We start from the raw sequence: 23,510 nt of genomic DNA on the forward strand, positions 1-23,510 counted from the left end.
TATTTGTAAAAATGTGTTAATTCTTGAAGTAAATCTTGAAAATTTTATTGTTTTTAGTTTTTTTATATTTAAGAAATGTAAAGTGCATGTTGTATTGATATTGACTCTTATTTAGGCTATTTACCAGAAAATTAGGATAATCCATAGCTGTCCACTAATGGTACAAAGTAGGAGTGGCCTCTAACCTTTGGTCTCTATGGTCATTATTTATTTCATCAGTAAAATACTTGGATAGTGTTATTTTATATTTAGTATTATAGCAGATTCACTGAACTACTTTAAATTAAAACATGTATTAACTGCTATGTTATTCAGCTTGGTTGTAAATTCCGGATTCCCATACAAATGATGCAATGTGGCATTACCTCAGTTACAAACAGAAGATAATTGGCAGTTTTGCTGTGATTTCAAAATCAAGCCTTCATCCTTCACTCTGATTAGTTATTGCCTGTGAAGTGAGCTGTATTTCTTTAACCCACATTAAACATTTCCTACGTGCAAAAACCTGCATTTGGGAAAACAGCCAGTGTTTTTAGTTTTGATGCTTCACTGCAAGTTTAGAGAAGTTCTATGATAGTGAGGCTTTGCTCGATATGCACCATAATAGAAGCCTGTTTTTTTGTCTGGCAACAGCTTAATGTTGATCATAAACAGTACAAGAATAAACACATTTGAAAGAAGACAAAGAAAACTTGCACTGGTGCTCACAGTGGTGTTGTGTAAGAGGTGATTTCTTTCATATGTATATGTTTAGAACACATTTGAATGGTCTGGTGTAGACCCTTTTTCATTTAAGTGAGATACTACTAAAGTGTTTTCTTCTCCGTGAGTTTTTTGTAACCCTGTTGACTGTTCAAAACAAATGGTTTATTTGTCATTGGCTAGATCTCTATTTTTCTAATGAATACAGGAGGAATGTTTTACCTTTACATTCGCTCAAAAAAAGCAATTAATCTTAACTGGCTTAAGCAAAGCTAAAAAAAAAATTGTAGTTGTATAAATTGTAAAGTTATATAAAATTGTTTAAATACAAACTCTAATACACAACATTAGCAACAATAGTTATTTTATTACTATGACTTTTCTATAACTATGACTATTACTTTTCTTGAGCAGACTACTCCAATGATTGAAAATAAAGCTAAACTAGCTACAGTTTAGGTGTAGGATGCAATTGAATCAGCCCTTTAGGATTGGTCTAAAACACTTTTTTCATGTTTGGTATGACCTTGGTATGATGGTATTATGTATTATCTACATGGTATCTGTACACATTCATGTTTTTCTATGTTGAAAAGAACATAAATCTTACAAAAATGTCATAAAAAATCTGTCTGAAGAACTTTATACAAATTTTGATTTGAGTACATTAACTCTTTAGGCCCTGTATGTGACCACACATTTCAGTTTTTTTATTTTTATAACTACATTACAGTGATTAGCATGAATATAATAGGCCCTAAAATAGAACCCTGTGGCACTGCACAATATATTTGCTTAACCAAATGGAGTCCAAATAATTAAAAATAATTTCTGATATAGGATTAATTTTGAGTATTGAGCCTCAAAGCGTTTACGGAGTAAAATTGAATACTGATACCTATTTTTGTACTAACTAAAGAGCACAGGTATTGCTAAAGTACGTCACTATGGCTTCAGATTTGACTTTTTGACTGGCCTGCCAAGTTATTCTAAAAATAACACCCCCTAATTTGCACTATTCCGAGAAATTGTTAGTCAGCAAAAGTGTACATCTAAGCAAAAACGAAGCGTGCCTGTGATTTCGGTTTGGCTCTTACTCAACATGCAGTGGTTTAACACATCAATGGGGTGTTAATAAGAATGGAGATTTTTGACTCTATTGACGAATTTCACGCCTCTTGTCCGACATCCCTTCAGCAAACATGCAGCCTCCCACCTTAGTAACACTCCAGTCAATGGAAAGGATTAAACACTGAAGCCGCTTTGTTTGAATATTTGTGCTTAGAGACCTGTTTGCTGACTACAGATTAAGGTTTCCCCAATGTTTGTGCTGAGCTATCAGTGATATACTTACAGTGCAATTGTCAATTGTCAACCTGTCCATCAAGCACGTGGCCAGCGGGGTAGAAGAGGTTACTGAGAGTACAGGCAAATGGCATCAGTGCATGCTTTAAAAAAAAATCTCACTCTGAACACCTGTATAGTTCAGATTATCCCTCTACAGTATAAAATTAAAGGATGCGACAAAGATTTCTTCAAGTAAAAAAGTTAGGACAGTAAGAAAAACACAGTTTCTTCATTTTTATTTGACAAGTATTTGATTTCAAACTATTTTAACTATACGTAAAAATAGAAAAGTATATTCCAGCATTACAAGCTGGCAACACATTTCTAAAAAAAAAAAGTTTGGATTGAGGCAATTTAGGGCTGTTATCAGCAACAAGTCCAAAAGCAATCCTCTCTCATGATATGATGATATGATGTTGTATTGAGATACATTGAGATTTCAGATCAACATATATCCCACAGATATCCATGCATTCTTAAATAAGACAATGCAAAACCACATGCTGCACACTTTACATAAGATTTATCATGGAAAAATAGTGTACGGGTACTGAACTAGACTGGACTGCCTGCAGTTCTGACCTCTCCCCAATTGAGAATGTGTGCACAATCTGGAAAAGAAAAATGCAATGACAACCGGGTACCGTTACACACCTTAAGATGTTTTTGCAGGAAGAACAGGACGAAAAATATAAACAGAAAAACACCTGAAACAGTCAATTGCATGGTATCTTCTGTGTCAAAATGTATTTTATATGTTTTGAGAATGAATGCCATCATTACAAAGTCATCATTACTTTACCATCCCAGCTTTTTTGGAATGGGTTGCAAGCCTAAAATGCAGGAATGGGTGTTTATCAATACATGAAATGAGTTGAGCAGAGAAAACATGACAAATCTTAGGTGTAAAGTAACAAAGTACAATTAGAATAGTTGGAAATGTTGGTTATCTATACTCTGCTGGAGCAAAATGTCTCAACTAAGCACCAGCGAGGAGTTTGAAAGCCAGGAAGGCCAGCCAACCTGTGTACATCCCTGGCTGTAGCTGAAAGATTTTTTTCTAAATGGTTGTATACAGAGAGAACTCCTGTCATATGCCTCAAGCTCTGTTCATTCATTTCCAATGGACATATGTGCAGCTGAAACATCCTAAATTTCTCAACTTTAACCTTTTAACATAACATTATAGATATTACGGCTTTTAGAAGGATTATACTATTCAACTCTTTCAAAGAAAAAAAGACAAAAAATAGGACAGAACCTTTAAATTAATAAACCTTTACATTTACACTGTTAATTTTTAATTTATTTTAAAAGGTTTTTCACAAACTATTCTTTTAGAAAAACAGTTTTACTACAGTATCGTTTAGCACATTTCAACACACCCTACTTGTATAAACATGGTAATTACAGAAGCATTAATAAAACCTGGCACAAGGCTACACTAATGCATGACTAGCTTTGTGAGCATCAATTACAGATTAATGTAACACCCTCGAATGTCATGTAGTTACATCAAATTAGATCATATCTATTTGACACAAAGGCTGAGCAGTGCAGTTGCTTGGAAAGCCCTTCAGGTACAGGATTCTATTGTTGATTTGAGTTTAAAAAAAAAAGAAGAGAAAAGATAAGCTCTGGACTGATAGTGGGCATTAGATGGATATTTCATTGTTAAAAGTTTAATATTCCTTATTTCAAAGTGTCACATAGATATCATAAGGCATTTCCACTGACAGTAATGATTGTGACCGGCAGTGTCTGACTACAATTGTCCATGAGAACAAACATAGCTCACTTTTGGGATGACATTGTTGATGGAATGGAAGCATTACCTCGAGGGACGGCCTGGGAGTACCCAAAACTGTACAAATTGGTATAAGATTTTAAACACCGGCACACATGCTCTTAGCAAGTCAGCATGAACCATCACTATGACTTCATGCAAGGCCTGATCGTGCATGCCAGGCAGATGAGACATTCCATTTCTGAGGCAATGCACACACTGAACATTCCTCAATCCACAGTGTCATGAGTGCACAGGGAAATAACTCATAGAAGGCATAACCACCCACAGTGGACAGCGCAGTGGGTGGTAATGATCGCGCCTGGCAGTGTCTGACTAGAATTGTCCATGCAAACAGACAAGCAACTTACTTCAAGCATGCAGATGGAAACCATTTTTTTCTTACTGAATAAATCAATCTATATATCATCACTGAAACCAGATCTGGGATAACAGGTTTTCCAATTTCGTAATGAACTCCATCTTTCCAAGGAAACAGGACCGTTGCATAGTTTCACATAAAGGCAACCAGAAAGAAAAACAAACAAAAAAAATAAAGCTGAACAGTAACTCAGACTATTTATTTAACTATTTTCTGTTATCTTTTTGGTTCAATTTGTCCCCATTCAATGTTTAACATTTTAAATGCAAAAAAAATAAATATGAAACCCTAAGATTATGCTAATGATGTTTTATATTTATATAAGGGTGATCAAGTAAAATAAAATGAACATAATATATTTTGATCCCAGGCTATTTTAGCTGTGTTCGAATCAGAAAGATCAATATTGAAAGAGACTATGGTGGGCACAGTAACATGCAATTTTGTAATCTTAAAAAAAAAAAAAAATTAATCCCTTTACATTAGGGCCCTAACTGAGCACCACAATACTTGTAGTAATGAGAAAACTACTGAAAGTTTAAATAAATGATGCATAAATATGGGTAACATGCATTAGCTGAAAGAAAACAGAGTGGTTGCACATTTAAAAAGATAAGAAATAAATACTCAAAATAAAATGACAAACACATGGGTGCATCTTAGCATAGCTAAGGAGCCTGGTCACTCTCAGGCCACTCTATGGAGGTTCTATGGCTTGGGTGTGTGTGGATATGAATGGATCTGAATAGAACTGAATGGGAGATATGAGGAATGACTATAAAACTACAAATAAACAAGTGCAGGCCAAAAACTACAAGAAGAAGAAATTGTACTTTCGCAATATAGTGCAATACTAATAAAGGAGTCATTTCAGCACACAAATTTAGGGCTTTTTCACCAAAAGACAGAAACTCTTCAATTCCTCAAATTACTGGTTGAAAATAATTGTAGGACACCCATGCATCTGAGAAGCTCTTCCAGTATAGAGAATTAAAAAACACAGTTTATGGAAAGTCATACATACTTTATTTATTGAAGGTCATTTAACAGGTTCACATCAAATGCAATACATAGACCCATCAACAAGCACATCTCAAGACAGGAATGACCCCCTGTCAATCTTACTACACGACCTGACTTCACTTGATATGAACTATATAGACTTGGTATCCTTAGACATGGAGAAATCCAGTCTTTCCAGCAGCAAGAGTAGTGCCCAACTCAATATCTCCAGCAGGCAGAATGGGCAACCACACTCCAGTCCTCCAATACAGCATTTAACTAAGGCTATTACAGGACACCTAATCTTCAGGTCAGTTCAGAGTGTTTCCAATACAGGGCGTGGTTGCTAAAGTAGTTCTGCATGAGTAGAAAACAACAAATGAGCTGAGAGATGAGCTGAAATCAGTCCAACTCTTGCAACAATGTGTAGACGACAGAAATCAGTGACGAACAGAACAAATGAGATCAGACGAGGGCAGGCTGTCGGCTGGGTGTGCAGTCCGAGGAATGCCTTCCTTCTCCATCACGACGGTACCGGATGTTTATCTGGAGCAGGGCCCCTTTTAACCCCCACCCCCCAAAACATGGTAACGACCGTTCGGTGAAACATACTGGATGTGGATGTTTTTTTATTTTTTATTCCCCCCCTCATGTCCCGCCTCTCTTTCTGTTCCCTCCTTCCAGCACGCCTGGATACGCCGTCCACTGCAGCGACTGTAGCCCCGTCCCGCTGGCTAGTCAGGTCCCGGAGTGGACTGCGGCTGGAGGCTGCGAGCGAGAGGAGTCCTCACTGCTGCTTGCGGGGCCAGAAGCGGCTCGTGATGGAGCTGAAAGATAAGCCCTGTTTCTTGTGCAGAGAAAGCTCCGCCAGCCTCTGCTCCTCCTCCTGCACACACAAATAGGCAGTTTTTAATACATCAATCCAAACAGAAAGCTATAATGTATTTACTGTCTACTGTGCCCTACTCCTCTAGTCATATGTACAAGTTTGTTTGTTTGTGTGTGTAGCATCTATAGCACTTAATTGTATGAAACTTAAGGATTTCATAACCGATCCCAATTGTACAATCCCAAAAGTATTCACAAATACTAAGAGAGATGCTTCAATTAAAAATCTAAATTTTTACCATTTTTTTCGGACTATAAGGTGCACTTAAAATCCTTAATTAAGTTAGTGCCTTATGACCCAGTGCACCTCATGTATAAATTATATCCATCAGGATGTAAGGAGCAGTAAAGCTACTCCAATGAAGTACAGAGTATAAGGCAGTTAAGCTCTGCTAACCACAGCTGGCGATGCCTCTAACCGGGGCTGGCTAGCACTCACCCTTGGACAAAATACCAGAATTCTAATCTTACTGTAAATAAACAGAAGCACTTTCCTCATCAAGATAATGTTTTTTTTTAAGAAGAAACAGTGTTGTTTACTTAGGTGCTTCCCTATTAAAAGGAAACCATGGCGGCACCTTTGCTCGACACTTCGATGTAGGCATCCTTAGTAGTGTTGCATAATGCTCCTTATAATCCGTTGCAACTTATAGTTACAGTATTTTATTTTTTTTTATATCTAAACCGTCTGCCAATATTCATGACAAACAAGGTCACTTATCATAATGCACAACGATGTTTAAATTATAGCTACATTGGCTTTCTGTAGAAAGTAAAAGTATAAAACGAAACCTATTACTTGATTAAATGCTTGACAAATAAAATTGGTTTATTTCTATTAAAAAGTTTGATGTATTCTCTGCTTGTGTAATTGATAAGGATATTTTACTTATTATTTATGTTTGTCTTTCCCCATTAAAGCGGTTTGTGAGTTTCATTTATAGTTACAGCAGATTTTATAGACTGGGCTCTCTGCAAAACACCATATTGAGACAACGTCATATTGAGAGAATATGAGAAACAGACCACCAAAACCCAAGATTAGATCATGCACTGCCTGCTCGGTTAACCTAAAATGTGGACGTGTGCGCTTTTAGGAACTCAACTTACAACCTGCAAGTCAGGAAAGAGCCAATCTGTATTTGGCTATGGATTAAGCAGGGTAAGGTATGCAGCAAGATATATTTATTCTTGTCGATAATTTTAACAAAAAAAAAAATAAATTGCAAATGACTATTTTACATTGTTAATTTTATTATAAATAGTTTCAACATGATCTTATTGTGGATATATTGTATTGGGGCTTTGTGGTATGTGGCACTGCTTCATTAATATTTTGCAGTTCTATTTACTGAATATTTATTAACTTTTTTCTAAGTTGTTCTTACTTTTAATTAGTGAGTAAAAGCAGTACTATTTATAGTAACAATATGATGCTTCCGCACTCATGTTAAAAACAATTAAAACCAAACATTCTTAATTTAGAAATGTGCCCTATGGTATAACTATAGCAAAAGCTTGTCTCCAGATATGGCTAAAGCCAGCAGATCTATAGCAGTGTTGGTCAGTCTCTTAGGTCAGTAGGGGGTATACTACATACCAGTGCAAGTTGGGCTTGTCTTCTTTTGAAGGCCTCGATGGGGTCCTCCTCGTGGGCGTAATTTTCCAGCACTGTACGCACGTCCTCCACACCACTCATTGCGATTGCTGTACAGAACAAACACACATTCAACAAGCGTGATTAGAAACTGATGCTCTTTACTAATTTTGCAGAACTGCTGCATCACTCTCACACATACACCTACAAACACGCACTCACAAACACCATCCCACCCACACAAGCACGTACTCTTTAGAAATGCAGCCAAGTCATAAAGTGTGCGGTCTTCCGAATTGCCATCCCACTTGCGTAACGCCATGCCGTTGAAGGGCTGCAGGCTGAAGGCCTCCCGCTTGCAGTCGACCACAATCACTTTAGAGGTGTCTCTGTTCAGACAGGACACATCCTGAGGAAAAGACAGAGAAGGATAGGAGAAAAGGGGAAAAAGAAGAAAAGAACAGATTATATAAAGCTCTTAAAATGGACTTTTAAATGTAATTAAAACAATTACATTTGATGAAATGAAATTTATTTTATTGCTATTTTTTTCTTTTTTTAAATTAAATGACAGCAATATTTTGTGATTAAACATGGTTAAAATAAAAAATATGCTGTTATTTCCCTGTAATTTGGGTGAGACACAAAATAATTGTGTAGTGTGGTATGAGATTTAAGATTTAATCCATATTTTATCTTAATCTTTAGCTTATCTTTTGAACTCACCAAAAGTGACAGTCTTTACCTCACTAAATAAAAACACTAATGTGTCACCAGGCTCTGTAAACTTGATAAATTGATTCATTTGTCAAAAAAAAGTTTGTTTATAGGTTAATCACATGGGTTAATATCAATAGCAATATGTTTTAGTTGTATTTGTTATGTTTATGCCATCTTTCAATATTGTAAAAATGATAACTTGGGCCATGTATAAAAGTTTAGACACCCCATGATAACTTTAATAACTTAAGGGCAGCATTAAGCATTGCTCCAGTCTTCTCTACTGCTTGTAAATTAGCTTAGAACTGAAGCACACAAATGGAAGCTAAATGAGACTCTTCACAAAAAAAAAAAAAAATCCATGTCCTCCTAATGACACTGACGTGAACCATATTCACACCTACGCATCTGTAGAGAAGTGCTAACAGTTAACACCCACTCATTGACCCCTGCAGTGGCTCTTTTAGTCAGTCACTCACACACACACAAACTTTCTCTGCGGCAGCTGTCTCGGTGGTGGGCCCCAGCAGCAGATGGACAGGGACGCTGCACTCTCCCTATCACTGGGGTCATCTGTACCCCCGAGGGGTTCAACTCAGGGTCTGAGGGAAGGGGGAACGAGGGAAGGAGAGCGACTGAGTGAGTGAGTGAGTGAGTGAGAGAAATAAGGAATGGATCAGCCAAAACGGAAACCCCTGTGGACCCATCGGCACACGCAGCACGATTCCCAATAATTGACCCACATGTGCCTTCCCTCAGAGACGCCGCGTGAGCCCACGGGGAGCGGATAGCCGAGTGCACACGCGTGTGTCTGACAGGGTTCATATTGACTGGCGTGCAAGAGTGGGCAAAGAAAAAAGGAGGGTAATGTAGTGTTCACAGGACAGTTACTGGAACTTTCTGAAGTGGAACAAAGTACAACCTCCAAACATCTGCAACCTTACAACTTATTGGCAGCCTGTATTTCGTTAGTTATACAAAACATTCATGTAAATGTTTGTGGAAAACTTACTCAAGAGTGCATTTAGCTGCTTTAAGTTGCACCCATTGCTGACACAGATGTGCAAATACACATACAGAGCATGTTTAATCCATGTACAAAAAAAAAAAAAAAAAAAAAAAAAGAAATACCAATAAAATAATACAATCTTGAACAGACAGGTACGGTATGGTAAAAAGGGGGAATGATTCCTGCATTGGTTTGAGTGAAGAAGACTTATTGTTGATTTCATACTGAGTTGGCGTCTGTCCTGAAGCTAAAGTCTGCAGTCAGTTTATGAATGTTTGTTTGTACAGATAGGTATGAGGAAATAAAGTCTCCAGGAATTGAGCTGTGGAGCTGGGGAATACTTTTGGGAAGAGTTGGGTAGTTTGATCATCCAACATCCGTATCTCACCAATATCATTATTACTGAATGCAATCAAAATGCTTTAAAATCTGGCATTTGTTTTTACATTAGAATAGAAAAGAAATACTTTAAAATGACCTAATTAAATATTTTTTCTCTGACCTGACAGTCATGATATTTGTATAGACTTTATTTATAATTTTAGGAAAGGTGGTTATGTACAATGTACAACTCTGGGTAAAGTATTGAGACCTTTTTATTTTCTGTATCAGTTTCTCTGATTTTGCTATTTATAGGTATATGTTTGAGTAAAATGAACATTGTTGTTTTATTCTATAAACTACGGACATTTCTCCCAAATTCCAAATAAAAATATTGTCATTTTGAGCATTTATTTGCAAAAAATGTAAATATTCATTAGGTTTTAAGTGTTCAGAAATCAATATTTGGTGAAATAAACCTGGTTTTAATCAAGGTTTAATGCATCTTGGCATGTTCTCCTCCACCAGTCTTACACACTGCTTGTGGGTAACTTTATGCCACTGCTGGTGCAAAAATTAAAGCAGTTCAGTTTGGTTTGATGGCTTGTGATCATCCATCTTCCTCTTGATTATATTCTAGAGGTTTTTAATTTGGTAAAATCAAAGAAACTCAACATTTTTAAGTGCTCTCTTACTTTTTTCCAGAGCTGTATATTATGAACATAAATATGATTATTTTGATGATTACTACAATAGATTTTAACACATTAACATTCCTACAGTTATGCAGCTGATTTACCATTGGTGGTCCTAGCCAGAGATTGTATATCCATAGAGATTAACATAAGCATGTGAACAGACAATCTTGGTGATAGTTGTGCATTTCTTCTTGTTGGTAGCGAAGTGCTGAACAGTCTGAGAACGACTGCTTTTAAATGCTCATTTTGAGAAAAATGCAACAATTTAATTAAATAAATAAAAATTAGTTCAGTTTTACACATATCCATAGTGAAAATGAATAAGTTGCAATGTCAGATCAAATGCTCTAGTCCCAACTAAACAAACACAGGAATCATGCAGCTCCAACTCCTGAAGATACACGGTGCACAGTTTCAGCCTCCCGCGCTTTCCCTCTCGAAGTGCCAGATGGGTTGTGAGGGAGGGGAGGAGGGAGGGAGGAGAAAGCAGGCAGGGCAGAAGGTGGATGAGGGGCGCTGAACTCAGAATGAGGGGTGGGAGACCAGACAGCCAGCCAGTGCTGAAATGTGACCAGGCAGTTGGGCACGTGCTTATATGCAATCGATAACGCATGCATGGACACACACACACACACACACACACAAGAAAACTGCACACTTTAACTAAAACTGTGTCAAAGTAAAAGGTGGGCAAAATAGATTAATTAATTAATTCATTCATGTACTCCAGATTTTGACTGATAATGTGCATCAAGATAAATATTGTGTATCGTAAAAATGTCTCAAAATCTCACAAATATCGTATTTAACACATCGCCCTGCATTAATCCTAAATAAAATCCACAACTGTATCATAAGAATCTATATTTTTCAGCTTTACTTTTATTTGAAGGCTATTGCCTTAATTTAAACTTCTAAAGTCTAACTCGGTCCGTAAACACCAGTACGGTGGAGGGTTACCCTCATGAATAGTTCACAGCCTTAGATGAAGTGCAGTTTTAACAGTGAGTAATTCTCATGGAATAAGATGACATCTATGAATAATTCATAAGCATCTACATAGATAAGGGGCTACTATTGAACTTGCCATTCACTTGTGCAGTCACTTTTTTTAACCCCTATTTTTTTTTTTGGCTTACTAAAACGTGATGTGCTCCACACATTGACAGTTTTTTTTTTTTTTAACTAAACTTGCTTTAACTTTAAACAGAGGAGAGCCCTCAATAGAGTCCTCACTGGCCAGACTAGGAGGTAACAGAATATGGCCTTCCACACAGCTTCAGTAACGACAGTCTAACGAAGGAGGAGAGGGAGGCAGAAGGTTAATGAGGCACAAAAAGAGGGTGAGTAGAGGCGGAGGAGAGGAGGGCAAGAAACTTCTATTGTCCTGAGCTGCTTAGAGAAGAAAGAAGAATAGGGACATTGCATGGGGGTGGAGGGGAAAGAAGGAGGAAAGAAAGAGAAAGAAAAAAGAAAAGGGGGGCAAAAAAAAAAAAAATCAATGGAGAAGCAGAAGGGCGGCATGCAGAAGAGACATGGGGGGCATCACACCATTATGTTGCCAGGGTCCCCAAGTAGAAGGAAAGGGGTCCGCAGGAGGGGGCTGAGCTTAACTTTAGCTAAGAGCGAGAGTACCGCCACTGTACTGGTTTAAAAAGTGAGCTGAAGTTGAGAGCAAAAATGTGAGTGTGCAACAGCCTAAGAAAAAGACAGAGCACAAGATAACAAGAGCTACTGAATCATAGCACAGGAGAGAAACAGAGTGGTGAATAAAAGCATATATATGAGAGAGAGAGAGAGAGAGAGAGAGAGAGACAGACAGAGAGAGAGAGAGATCTCAGCTAACCCACAATCGGGGCCATCACACCAAGACCATCATGATGAGCTGAAAGTAGAGCACTCAGCTCCAGCTACGCAAAGCTAAACACACGGACATCACCCAATGGTGATGTTGGAAATGGGGAAGTTACAGAATGTTTGCAGGCCAAGTCACAGTTAAGATGGAGAGAGTGTTTATAAATAGACGTTGAAGTCAGTGCAACATCTGCCTTCAGATTACCCCAAGCCGCATTACCGGGAAGAGAGGACAACCCACGCTTTAGTCATGACTGAATCCAGAATTTCAGAAAGCACATGAGCCTTACCTTCACGTGATGCCCTTCCATGTAGCGCGTGGCATCCCGGAAAAGACGGTACATGACAAAGCCCTGGGGGTCTATGCTGTCAATCAGGGGGTACGCCGTCTGCACAGACAAACAATTCATGTTTAGTCACCCAGTCAGCAGGTCAGGGTGTCGAGTCAAAAAGGTCAAATAACCTTGTAACGAGACTTCGGATTCAAATGTTTTCATTTTAACCCCACTTACAAAAAGATGTTAAACATTTTGGCCCAATCCCAAATCACCCCTGACCCTGAACACTTCACCCTACTCCTCTACCCCAACAAGAATTCAGACAAGTGGTTAAGTGTTGATGCACACTCTAAAACCGAGGCCTATGAGAAGTCACCAGAAAGATGGCTGCACAAGCAGGCAAATAATTTCACAAATTGATTATTGTAATTTTGACCCAATAATATAACCATTATCACTAACCCTAGTAGTACATCTCTGTAGTTAGCTAGGTTGCTAAATTTTCAGTTACACCTTAAAGGCAGCAGCCTTATTAACAGCTGTTGCACTGTGATATATGTGAAACATTAAAAATTCAAGCACAAAGCTAGCAAACTGCTAACATTAGCTTCTGATCAGTGAGGAAGCTCCACATTACAGCCCACACATTTATAACTAAAAAGCATAAGGGCCCATAAGAAAACACATGTCTGCTTTTTTTGTTTGACCCTGAAACCTTTGCTGGAATAAAAGTGATTTTCTGCTTTATTTACTTTGTTTGATTTCTAGGTTTAAAAAGTTGTCTTGTTTGCTAATTGTCTACATTAGGCATCTGTGATTGTGTTGTCTCAAACTGATGTTTAATTTGCCTTAAGTTAATTGTCCTATATTTGTTTATTTTTGTTTATTAAATGACACCTTGTGATTTTTATTTATGCTAAATTAATATTTTTTCCACTCACCCTTTTTGACTTAGTGTTGTTACTGGTTCACAACTAACTACTGTCTCTCCTTGAGGATTGGCCTGTGGTCAATTTGAAGGTTCAATCTGAAGGTTCATGGACCACAGCCCATTGGTGGTCCATGGCCCACTGGTTGAGAATCCCTGGCCTACAGACATTTCTAGTAGTCTGGTAATGTAGGTAAATGTAGCAGTGTTCCTTCTTAGTTGAATGATTACCCTCTAACTGAGTTCCAGAAGAAATGGTAACACTCAAAACAAGAAGTAGGTGTACAAATGAGAAATGGAATTGGGCCATTGACTGTCAGCTGGTGAAGTATACAACAAGTTAAGTACGGGTAGGGCTGTATATATTATATATTACAATATATATTTTTAATACTGGTTAATGCAATATAATTCTGATTTCAATATAAGCAAAACACAAAGGCAAAAAACAGTTACAAACATCAGGTGGTTATACCTACAAACATCTATATATATCAGATAAACTGATTCACAAACTGAAGTGGCCTCTTATTTTTTTCCAAAACTATATATTAAATATTGAATCACAATCATCCAGACCCAAGCACAGATATATTACATTTTAAAACTGGAGCATCTTCTGTTCTGGAATACATTCAGCCAGAAAGACAAGCCAGAACTACACTTCTGCTGCAGTTTCAGTGGAAACAGACACTGACACTTTATAACACCAACAACTTTGCGTAGCAGATTGTGCATGGCCTCCATCCAGAGATTCCACTGTAAAGTCAGAACTCGAGAGAAATGTTCTGTTTAATTTTACTGCACAGACCACCAGGCAGACTTGACACATTTACAAACACTGAGTTAATGGTCACGGCTGTGAAAGGAGAAAAAAAAGAAGAAGAAGAAGAAAAAAAAAAGAATGAATGAAACTGAAAGAAGCAGCCCAATTAGAGCAAATGTGTGGCTTATCTGCATATCAATGTTGACACAATAAAAGGCTTGTGCCGCATTCAAAAGCCTCCAAAAAGACACACAGACAGACAGACACATGCAGAGACAGACGCCCCTGCAGGACCAGTTGCAATTCAGATGATCAGAAATGACCACACCTGATAACACTGCTGGTGCAACAAAAACAAGACAACAACAAACACAGTGACAATGCAACTCAGATTAGCATCATCAAAGTGTACATGCTTCACTACAGAGTTAACAAAAACAATGTTATTTTGAAAATGTTAGTCTTTAGTGTTTTTTGTTTTTGTAGGAATGAAAAAACCTAACAGCAATCAGTCGTGTGTGTGTGTGTGTGTGTCCCTCCATTTACTTCTAAAAAATAGATATTTTTTGATCTATTTAAAAGTTTAGGCATGTGTGCCGTCACATGTCAGTAACTTGACCACATGTAGACTTGCATCCATTACAGAACAAAGTTTCCTACCTAGTCATCTTTTACAGGGAACGTGGCACAGATGTCATAAATAAAAAGGTTAATATATTATTTAGAGGTTTATGTCAAAGGTTGTAAAAATAGGTTTCTGGCCGATGAACATTTTTCATATAATGGATTTGAAAAAAACATTGTGGACATAAAATTAAAAAAGGATAAGTGTTATCATCTAAGGTTTTGTACAATATTTTAATCCAATACTTGCTGATATATTTATTAGATGTTGGAAAAGGACCAAGAGATGCTAGTCGCATTACTATAATTGGCTGACTTTGGGTCATGCTACTTTAATAATGAGCTTAACTTAATGGATTTTCATTTTAGTTTCAATGTAACTATTGCTTTACTTAACCTGTTAATGAAAAGGAGGGTTTAAAACTGTTACCAGTCTATGGAAGAACCAGTTAGACTATATATAATATACAAAATTTCTTACAACAATCCTTTCATGTTATTGCTTGTGTATATGGTTTTTGACAGATAAATACATGTAATATTGGATATCGGGCCAGAATTCCCACATTGGTGCAACCCCCTATTGGAAACATGAGGGAGAAAGAAAAAAAAGAAATTGGCTCAGTAAAAAAGTAAAAAAATTTACCTAGAAATATCATTTATTCTGAAACATAGACTCAAAAACAATTGCACTTAAATAAAATGTATGCTAAATCAGAGCTACCTACTAGTTCTTACTGGATCGTTTTGAATTTATTACACTCCACAATTTGGCAGGTGAACATTTAAACCCTTCTCCTCCTTGTAACCCAACTCACCATGCCTGTTTCTGATGTGAAGATGACTATCTCGTAGAGAGGCGCTAGCTGCTGGAACAGGTAGTCTATACCCGGCCTCTTCTTAAACCGCCAGCCTGTGGCCAACTGCAAACCAGAGAACACAAAAACATTACTGCATATTTATAGAAAAGGGATATTAGATACATGGTTTAAATAAGCACCAACAGTAATGGTTACCAATGGTGTATTTGATTTCTGTAGAAGATGTAATGTTAACTTTATGTAAACCCATTTGGACCTTGAGTGTAGGTTACATTTCTAACAGTACAGAGCTCTTTTTTTCTGTGTGAAAAGTGCTTCAACACATCCATCAAAGACACAGTCAGTCAAAGTCAAGTAACACTGCAGAGTCTTTAACAAAGCGCGGCAGAAATCAAAGCCATTGTGTTGAGTGTGCGGCAGCGGGCTGCTTGAGGGGTGTCTGGTTGCAGGTGGGCTGCGGCACACCTGTTGCCCACGCGTGGCCTCTCCATCCCAGCAACCCAGGTTGAGCCACTGAAGAAGAAGAGGAGGAGGAGGGAGCAGTTACAGGTAGATAAGCAAACAGGTGGCAGGCCCCAAACAGCACCACACAGTGCAGATGGCCATCAGATCCATGACAAAACCAGGATGGAGTTGATAAAGAGTTCACTAGAATAAAGATTATACCTTTCGTGAATCTAGATCCTATAATTACAGTATTGGCTTACTGTTCAATGTATGGACATACCCTTAATAACAGGGCTGCATGATATATAGTTTAAGCAATTTTACTGCAACGTGCACGTGTGCTATAGGATGTGCAATGTCAAGTGCTACTCATTTGTTTTAATGATGAACTTTTTTTTTTCTTTGTACAACATATTTACCAGAGGCAGATTATACATGGCTCATAATAGTTATTTCTTAGTTATACTGTTGGCTCATTGAAAACTCATGTATTTTATCTATCGTCATTATATACAATATACTGTACGGATGCAAAACAAACTAACAATTTTTTTCTTTTTTTTTTACATAGCATACCATAGCACACACACACACACTATACACTGCACAAGGTTCATTGTCATCTTGCACCCTGCCAACAGTCTATTTTCACACCTTGCACCTGTGTTTTTTAAACAGCAACTTGTGGTGCTTGTGAATTGCAGTGCAGGTGTATTGCTATCTTGGCAACAGAAAACAACCCAGACAGACGTTAACTTAGACGTTCTTTGCCATCTTGACGCATTCTTAATGTGTGTACACCCCCACTTCTCCCACACACATGGACATGCAGCAGTGCACAAACCCATAGCTTGTGCCTGTTAGCAGCTATGCAAACTTTTACATCTACAATAAACTAAATGAACAAGCAGGTCAGTTTCCTCTGATGGGAAGCACTGGACACACCCAGGTAGCTGCGCCCCTGAAATAGCAATCCACCAGTCAGAGTGCCTGGCTCTTGAAGGGAATGGCAAGGGACATGATTAATGTTTTATTTCATGCTGCATTTAGCGTGTTTAGAGCTGCACAAAGTACGATAGCAAAGACACAGGCTGTGTGCTGAACAGTTGAACGCTGGCTTATAGATTGCTAAATTAGTGCCCTTTCCTTTTCCTGAATATGTTTAATAACTGATGCATGCTTTATTGCACTTTAAAATGTGTAAAACGCTTGTTTTTTCCATTATAACCGCAGCATAAAGTGTCATTAAATTACAATTCTATTTGTCCTGGGACTATATATTTTCAGGAAACATGAGATCACTAGTTTTGTTGTTTTAATCTCCGATGGCGATGTTTATCAGAGGAGTAGAGGACATACCGACCACTCTGGATGGAGGAGAACATCAGTAAGCTCTAGAACCAGCGTGTACGGAGGCTGGTAGTACGGCTCCTTCAGTGGGTCTGGAAGAAGCTTCGGGCTTGTGGGTTCAATGATCATCTGCGGGAAAAAGAATTGAAAGTCTGATTTGCTGAATGGTTGAAAGGAACCATGTAAATGAATGTCTAATGTCTCCTAAGGATGAGCTTACCTGTCGGTAATCTTTGAAATATCTGAATGTCCTCTTGAGCTGCTGAACTACTGGAACTTCTGTATGGGAGAAGGGGAAAATTAAATATCAGATTTAAATAAGAAAAAAAAGCTTCATGCCGTCTTCAATAAGTGTGCATTCCAACTAAGAGTGGGCAATGTGAGAGTTCAAAACAAACTGAGTTTTTTTTTTTAATATGTAAACGTTTGTCAATTTTCAAAACTCTAATCAGAAAAAAATAACGAAAAACAAATCTTAAAAAAAAAAGAAAATGTATAAAATATAAAATACAATGGCAAACGTCTATTACAAGCAGTCCAAAGCTTTTTCACATGCTTGTAAAAACACACCAGGAAGAAATTTATGGATATCATTAAAAATGATTCAGAACCTTCCTAAGACTAACGTGAGGAAGACAGCATGTCTATTTGTGGCTTATGAAGAACGGAATTTGGAACAGTAGTTTTAAAAGGTAATATAAAAGTACAGAGAAGCTTCCATTTCTAGTAAAAGGAAACAAACAGATAATCTTTAACCTCTGATCAAGGTCCAACAAAACCCTACTGACCAGAACAAATCAGTGACCGTTTTTATTTACTCCGAGGTCTTTTTGTCTGGCACAAAAGGTCAAGAACAATCCAGAAAAGGTGGACAGTTGCGAGAACCGTTACGAGGGTTGATCTGAGGGGACAAGAGGAAAGAAAGAGAAGTTCACTGAAACGACTGGGTCCTGCTTTGAAGAGCTCCTTGTCCTAACCTTGTTTGTCAGGGTAATGGAGAGGAGGCCTATTGTTGCTCCAGAGAGGGTCTGTGGCTCTCTGGAAGACGTCCATTGAAGCGCCGGACTGAGGGAGTGAGAGAAAGATCGATAGCTGGGCCTCCGGACCCAACAAAGGCCTCCTTTAATCCGCCACTGGGATAGCATATGCTCCGCTAGTTTGCCAAAGGCCATTATTACTCAATTGCCTTTCTTCTGCTCTCCCTTTCTTTGGGAAGCTCTTGTTTTTTCCTTTTATTCCCCCCCCGCCCCATGCTGTCAATCTCTACTGTCTTCAGTTGTGAAAAACGACTGGTGGATGCTGAGCATGGTGGACAAACCCACCTCTCTGAACTTAGAGCACTGTGACTGAACCACACGAACACCCCAGCTAGGTGTGCGCGATATAGCCCCAAAATAATTTGATATTTTTAGGATATTTTAGCGATAACAATAAAGAAGATATAAAAAGACTGACAAAACTATTTTATAAATGTCAAAAAATATACTACTGCAAGAAAACTTAATTAAATTCAAAATTTAAGTGTTAGAAAAAGTAATTTGAAAAAGTTTTATATAAAAACATACATTACATTATTGTAGAACAATAATCAAACAAAATAAGGTAATAATAAAAATAAATAAAATAATAAAAACACCACATAAAACAAAAGTGCAGAATATTTAGTTTATGTATGTATAATGAAAAATAAAAAACATATTGACATGGATTATTCTCGCCTACAATACCATCAGGCATACCCCTAGTCACAACATGGTCATATCTAGGGGACGCTGTGGAGTTAACAAGTGAACCAAGGCTTTTAATATTCAGGATAATAATTAATTATCATTATAATAAAATTGGTAATATAATACACATCACGATACCAGCTTTAAATTTAAGTGCATCATGATATATTCAAAAACTGAACAACTGTGACTGATTAAATGAGAATGTAATAGTATGAAACACACACACAATCTTATTTATAAAATCTGAAAAATTTACTTTTTAATCGGAACAGTGGGATCTAATGACAAAAGACCACATGGCTATCTAGTGGGTCGAATTTAAAGAAAACACTGAAAAAACCCACTGTGATTTTCTTTTTAGCATGTGTGCTATATTGTATCAGACACAATATATTGTGATGTAGTGTCATCATTAATAAATCCATAGTGTGAATCATAGTATTCTGTCTGGAACAACAGTCAATAACATTTGGTTTTACATGTCATTATTTTTAGATTACATCATTCTTATTATTTTAAGCAAAAAAATGGAGTCTGTCTGTCTGTCTGTCTACCTATACCTAAAGCTCGATAGACAAACCCAGACAGACAGACAGGCTTCAGCATAAGGAATTCAGGTTCACCTGGATATTTTAGGGGCAAAATTATCCCTTAAAATGAAAACTAGAATCCCTCTACAGAATTATTTGGAAATGTTTTCGGTCACTTAGAAACAAACCCCCCCCAACAGTACCAGTGAACCAGTGACTTGTTTGAACTTGACATGTTGCTCAACCCAGTAATGCAGCTTTTGATGAAGCAGGGGGGCTTACACGTGGAGGCCATAAATATGCATGTTCGAAAGGCGACAAGAAATGCCGTCACTTGGCAGGGCGACAAGGTTCTCAGACGGACGCTTGTTTGCCAAGCGGCTCCCCTCGTTTCTGCCTCCCCAAGGAATGCTCTGGTGAAGCCCTGCACCGCATCCCTCCGCTGCCCTTCTGCCACGGGGAGGGAGGGTGAACGGGAGGCCAGGAGGCAGCCAGTCCTCTTTTCCCTCCCCTGAGGGAACAGGCGTTTCACCGTGGTCCCTAAAGTAATCATCGCCCTTCGTTATGGCATTAAACGCTTTAGTGTTAGACACAAGGGCTCTAAGCTCAGAGGTTATAAATCGAGGTGCTGAGTGCGCGTGGGGCTGCGTACGGGACGCGTGCACAGTTAATTACATGACCCACGCGGCACTGGGGCAGTATGACACTTAAGAAATTGGAGCTAGCTATCTCAGTTAAAATCTAAAATGGTTTAAAAAAAAAAAAAAAAAAAAAGGGAAGATGCAGCTTGCTTTCTACGACCGACCATAGCATTGGATTACAGGAAGATCTTTTCCCCTTATGGCTCATAGATTTCCTGAGCATATCTTCCTCTGCTATCCTAATTAAAACCATTTATGATAGCAGAGCCCATCTGCAGGTCATGGACCAAGCAGTAAACAAGCCTAATGAAAAACAGAACCGAATAATTGTGGAAAGGTGATTCCTCTGGGTGGATTCTCAGACATCAGACACAATACTGGATTTCCCAAGCTCTGCATTACACAGTTACTACTGCAGAGAACGCCCATCCACAGACATCCCGCTAGCTCTGCTCTGAACCCGGAGGGCTAAACAGCATGTCGCTCTTCCTTAATAAAACCTTCCTTTAATCCAAACCCTGTATTTTAAAGAGCTAAAACAGATAGAGATGTGTGATGGTCACCAGGGGCACAATGTAAACATAAATGCAAAACAAACGAGAAATACAATTACTAAATAAAATAAAAAATTGATAGACATAACAACCTAACCCATTTCAACATTGTATTGCATTGATAAATGAAAGACATAAGACTTGAGGAGAAAAAAGAGAAAAAAAAGGAAATTTACCTTTATCAAACTCATCTGGAATCTGAAATGAAAAAAAGAGCAAAAAGGTTAGACTAAAAGGGAACATTACATTAGATATGGTTAGTTTAAAAGTGTAAAAGCCTTATCAAAGGGGGTCAGGTATGATACCTCTAAGCAGCCTCTGTGTACATCAAAATGTCCAACTTATTATAGCACAATAAAAATGAGTGTTTCCTTATTTTTCCTCCTTTTTTATTATTCCTTCTTTAATTAGCCAAACCCCTGCTATAAATAAAGAGATTTACTTGTATTAAGCAGCAACAATATATATTTTATATATTGCACAGCAGGTCCTGTGTAGTGATTACTGCACATGTTTACATTGTGATATCGATGCTAAAGCGATACATTGTGCAGCACTGCTTCACATCTCATCACAAAAAACAGGCTAAATGGGACATTGTCTGTATTGGCCTCAGTGTAGCGTAAACAAAGTGTCGATCATTTCTGATTGCTCTGTAAACAGATGCTTATTCAAATGCTTGTTCAAAGTAAGGCTAAATGACACCTACATTATCATAAAATAATATTGTGATATTTTAGGATATTTTTGCTGCTGCAAACAAACAAAAAAATTATACAAAACGTACCATTAAAAAATAAACTGCTTTCAAGAAAGAACACGGCTATGATCACAACATGAATTTCCAGATAAATCTTGTTGTAACTGTGTGACGATATATTGTGTACGATACAACATTTGCACACTCATAAAATAATTTAGCTTTAAACCAGCCATTCCAATAGGGCTGAATACAAAACAGACAACTAATAAATAATTAAAAAATAGTAATAAATAAATAAATAAATAAATAAATAAATAAAATCTGGGGTAATAAACCGAATTGATTTTTATTTTATGTTGAATGAATTTTTTGACTATAGAAATAATGGACAGTGCAATGTCTCATGAGTGGAGCTACCATAAGTCTAGTGCCTCTTCAGGCTGATTGCTGTGTAATATGTAGCTCAACCCATCCCCGTTTAAATTTCAATTAAATACAATTTATTTTCAACCTTTAACTGTTTTTCCATCTCCAGTGTTAAATTCCTACAGCTAGTTTTCACATTTATATTTAGAAAATTTGAATCTTATAAGAAGGTACATAGGTACCTTACATTGCCCAACATAAAGATGAGATCACAATACAGTGATTCTGCAATACTCAATACATCACAAGATAATTATCTTCGATACTTCATGGCATCTGTGTTACTGAAGAGAAGTTTAGAAAGCCTATGTTTCAAAACAAATATTGATATTTGATACCGCAAAGCGATTATGCATAATAAAAAAAAATAATTTTATGTATGTATGTAATATATCATGATATTAATATTTTGTCCCACTAGACTGACATGCAATAAACAGTTACTGGTTTTCACAGTGTGTTTGGTACAAAACAAGGAAGAGGAAAAATAAAAATAAGGGAATGAAATTCAGCCAACCTGATCTGAAACTGAAAGTTGGTGCGTCAACAAGCTACTTGGAAAACTGTGTTACAAAAAGGGTTTTTTGTTCCGTTCCTGTGCAAAAAGACACGCTGCATCATGCACACATTCACATTAATTGATAAATGTTACCCTTTGTTAGAGAAAGCCCCAACACGCGCACAAACCGCGTGAAAAGAAAGAAATGCAAAATAGCAATAATGCAAATGGAGAGTAAAGGTTATACGCACAAACAGGCAATCTGCCGTTTACTAGCAGCCCCAGAAAAACAAAAGACCAAAAAAAAAAAAAGAAAGTCTTAAGATGTTTGTAGTGCTGAATAAGCCACGACTGAGTAATTGGGGCAAAATCAAAACTGCACCTGATGCCGGTCACAGTGTCCGACCCCAAATGATCCACATAGTAGTAGGTTCTGATGAAAACCAAGTCATTAATGAATGTCTAAAGCTCCTCCTCCACTTGTTTTCCTCAACCATTAGCCGTGCAACACACCAAACCATCAATCAGTAGAGTAGCAAGATACGCAACCAAGCTGATGAATATTCAGCTGCATCTGCTGGAAGGGCCCTCGTGGGGGTCGGCCCTTCCCCACGAGGGAAGACGGGCCACATGCTGGCTTGGGGATCTCCAGAGATAGGGTGCTCAAGTAGAGAAGGAGGGACGGGGAAAATATATATAAAAAAAAATACAATTCCCCTGCAAATCTGGATGATGCATTTTTTTATGTAGTCACTTTTTGTACATTATTAAATATTTAAACTGATATTTCTTCGTAAAGATATAACGGTTTTAGTAAATCCTTTCTAAAGTCTACAGCGTCTCCATTGGATCATCAATCATCTAATGTAGAACACAACTCAACTTCCCAGCTCTTTCTACTGAA

The 23,510-nt window shown here is 37.6% G+C and overlaps 1 protein-coding gene across 1 annotated transcript in view; it reads right to left on the bottom strand.

The window, feature by feature from the left end:
• Positions 1–5,220: 5,220 nt before the first annotated feature.
• Positions 5,221–23,510, bottom strand: part of timm50 (translocase of inner mitochondrial membrane 50 homolog (S. cerevisiae)) — a 34,330-nt gene continuing 16,040 nt past the window's right edge. The window contains exons 4-11 of the mRNA XM_007245989.3: positions 21,155–21,176; positions 17,741–17,799; positions 17,530–17,649; positions 15,721–15,825; positions 12,597–12,695; positions 7,957–8,113; positions 7,708–7,814; positions 5,221–6,105 (exon numbers count right to left, since the gene is read on the bottom strand). Of these exons, the coding sequence (XP_007246051.3) occupies positions 6,007–6,105; positions 7,708–7,814; positions 7,957–8,113; positions 12,597–12,695; positions 15,721–15,825; positions 17,530–17,649; positions 17,741–17,799; positions 21,155–21,176 (768 nt within the window). The 3' untranslated portion in view covers positions 5,221–6,006. The remainder of the gene's footprint in view (positions 6,106–7,707; positions 7,815–7,956; positions 8,114–12,596; positions 12,696–15,720; positions 15,826–17,529; positions 17,650–17,740; positions 17,800–21,154; positions 21,177–23,510) is intronic.

This window comes from Astyanax mexicanus, chromosome 18, assembly GCF_023375975.1.
Source record: "Astyanax mexicanus isolate ESR-SI-001 chromosome 18, AstMex3_surface, whole genome shotgun sequence".
NCBI lineage: Eukaryota > Metazoa > Chordata > Actinopteri > Characiformes > Acestrorhamphidae > Astyanax > Astyanax mexicanus.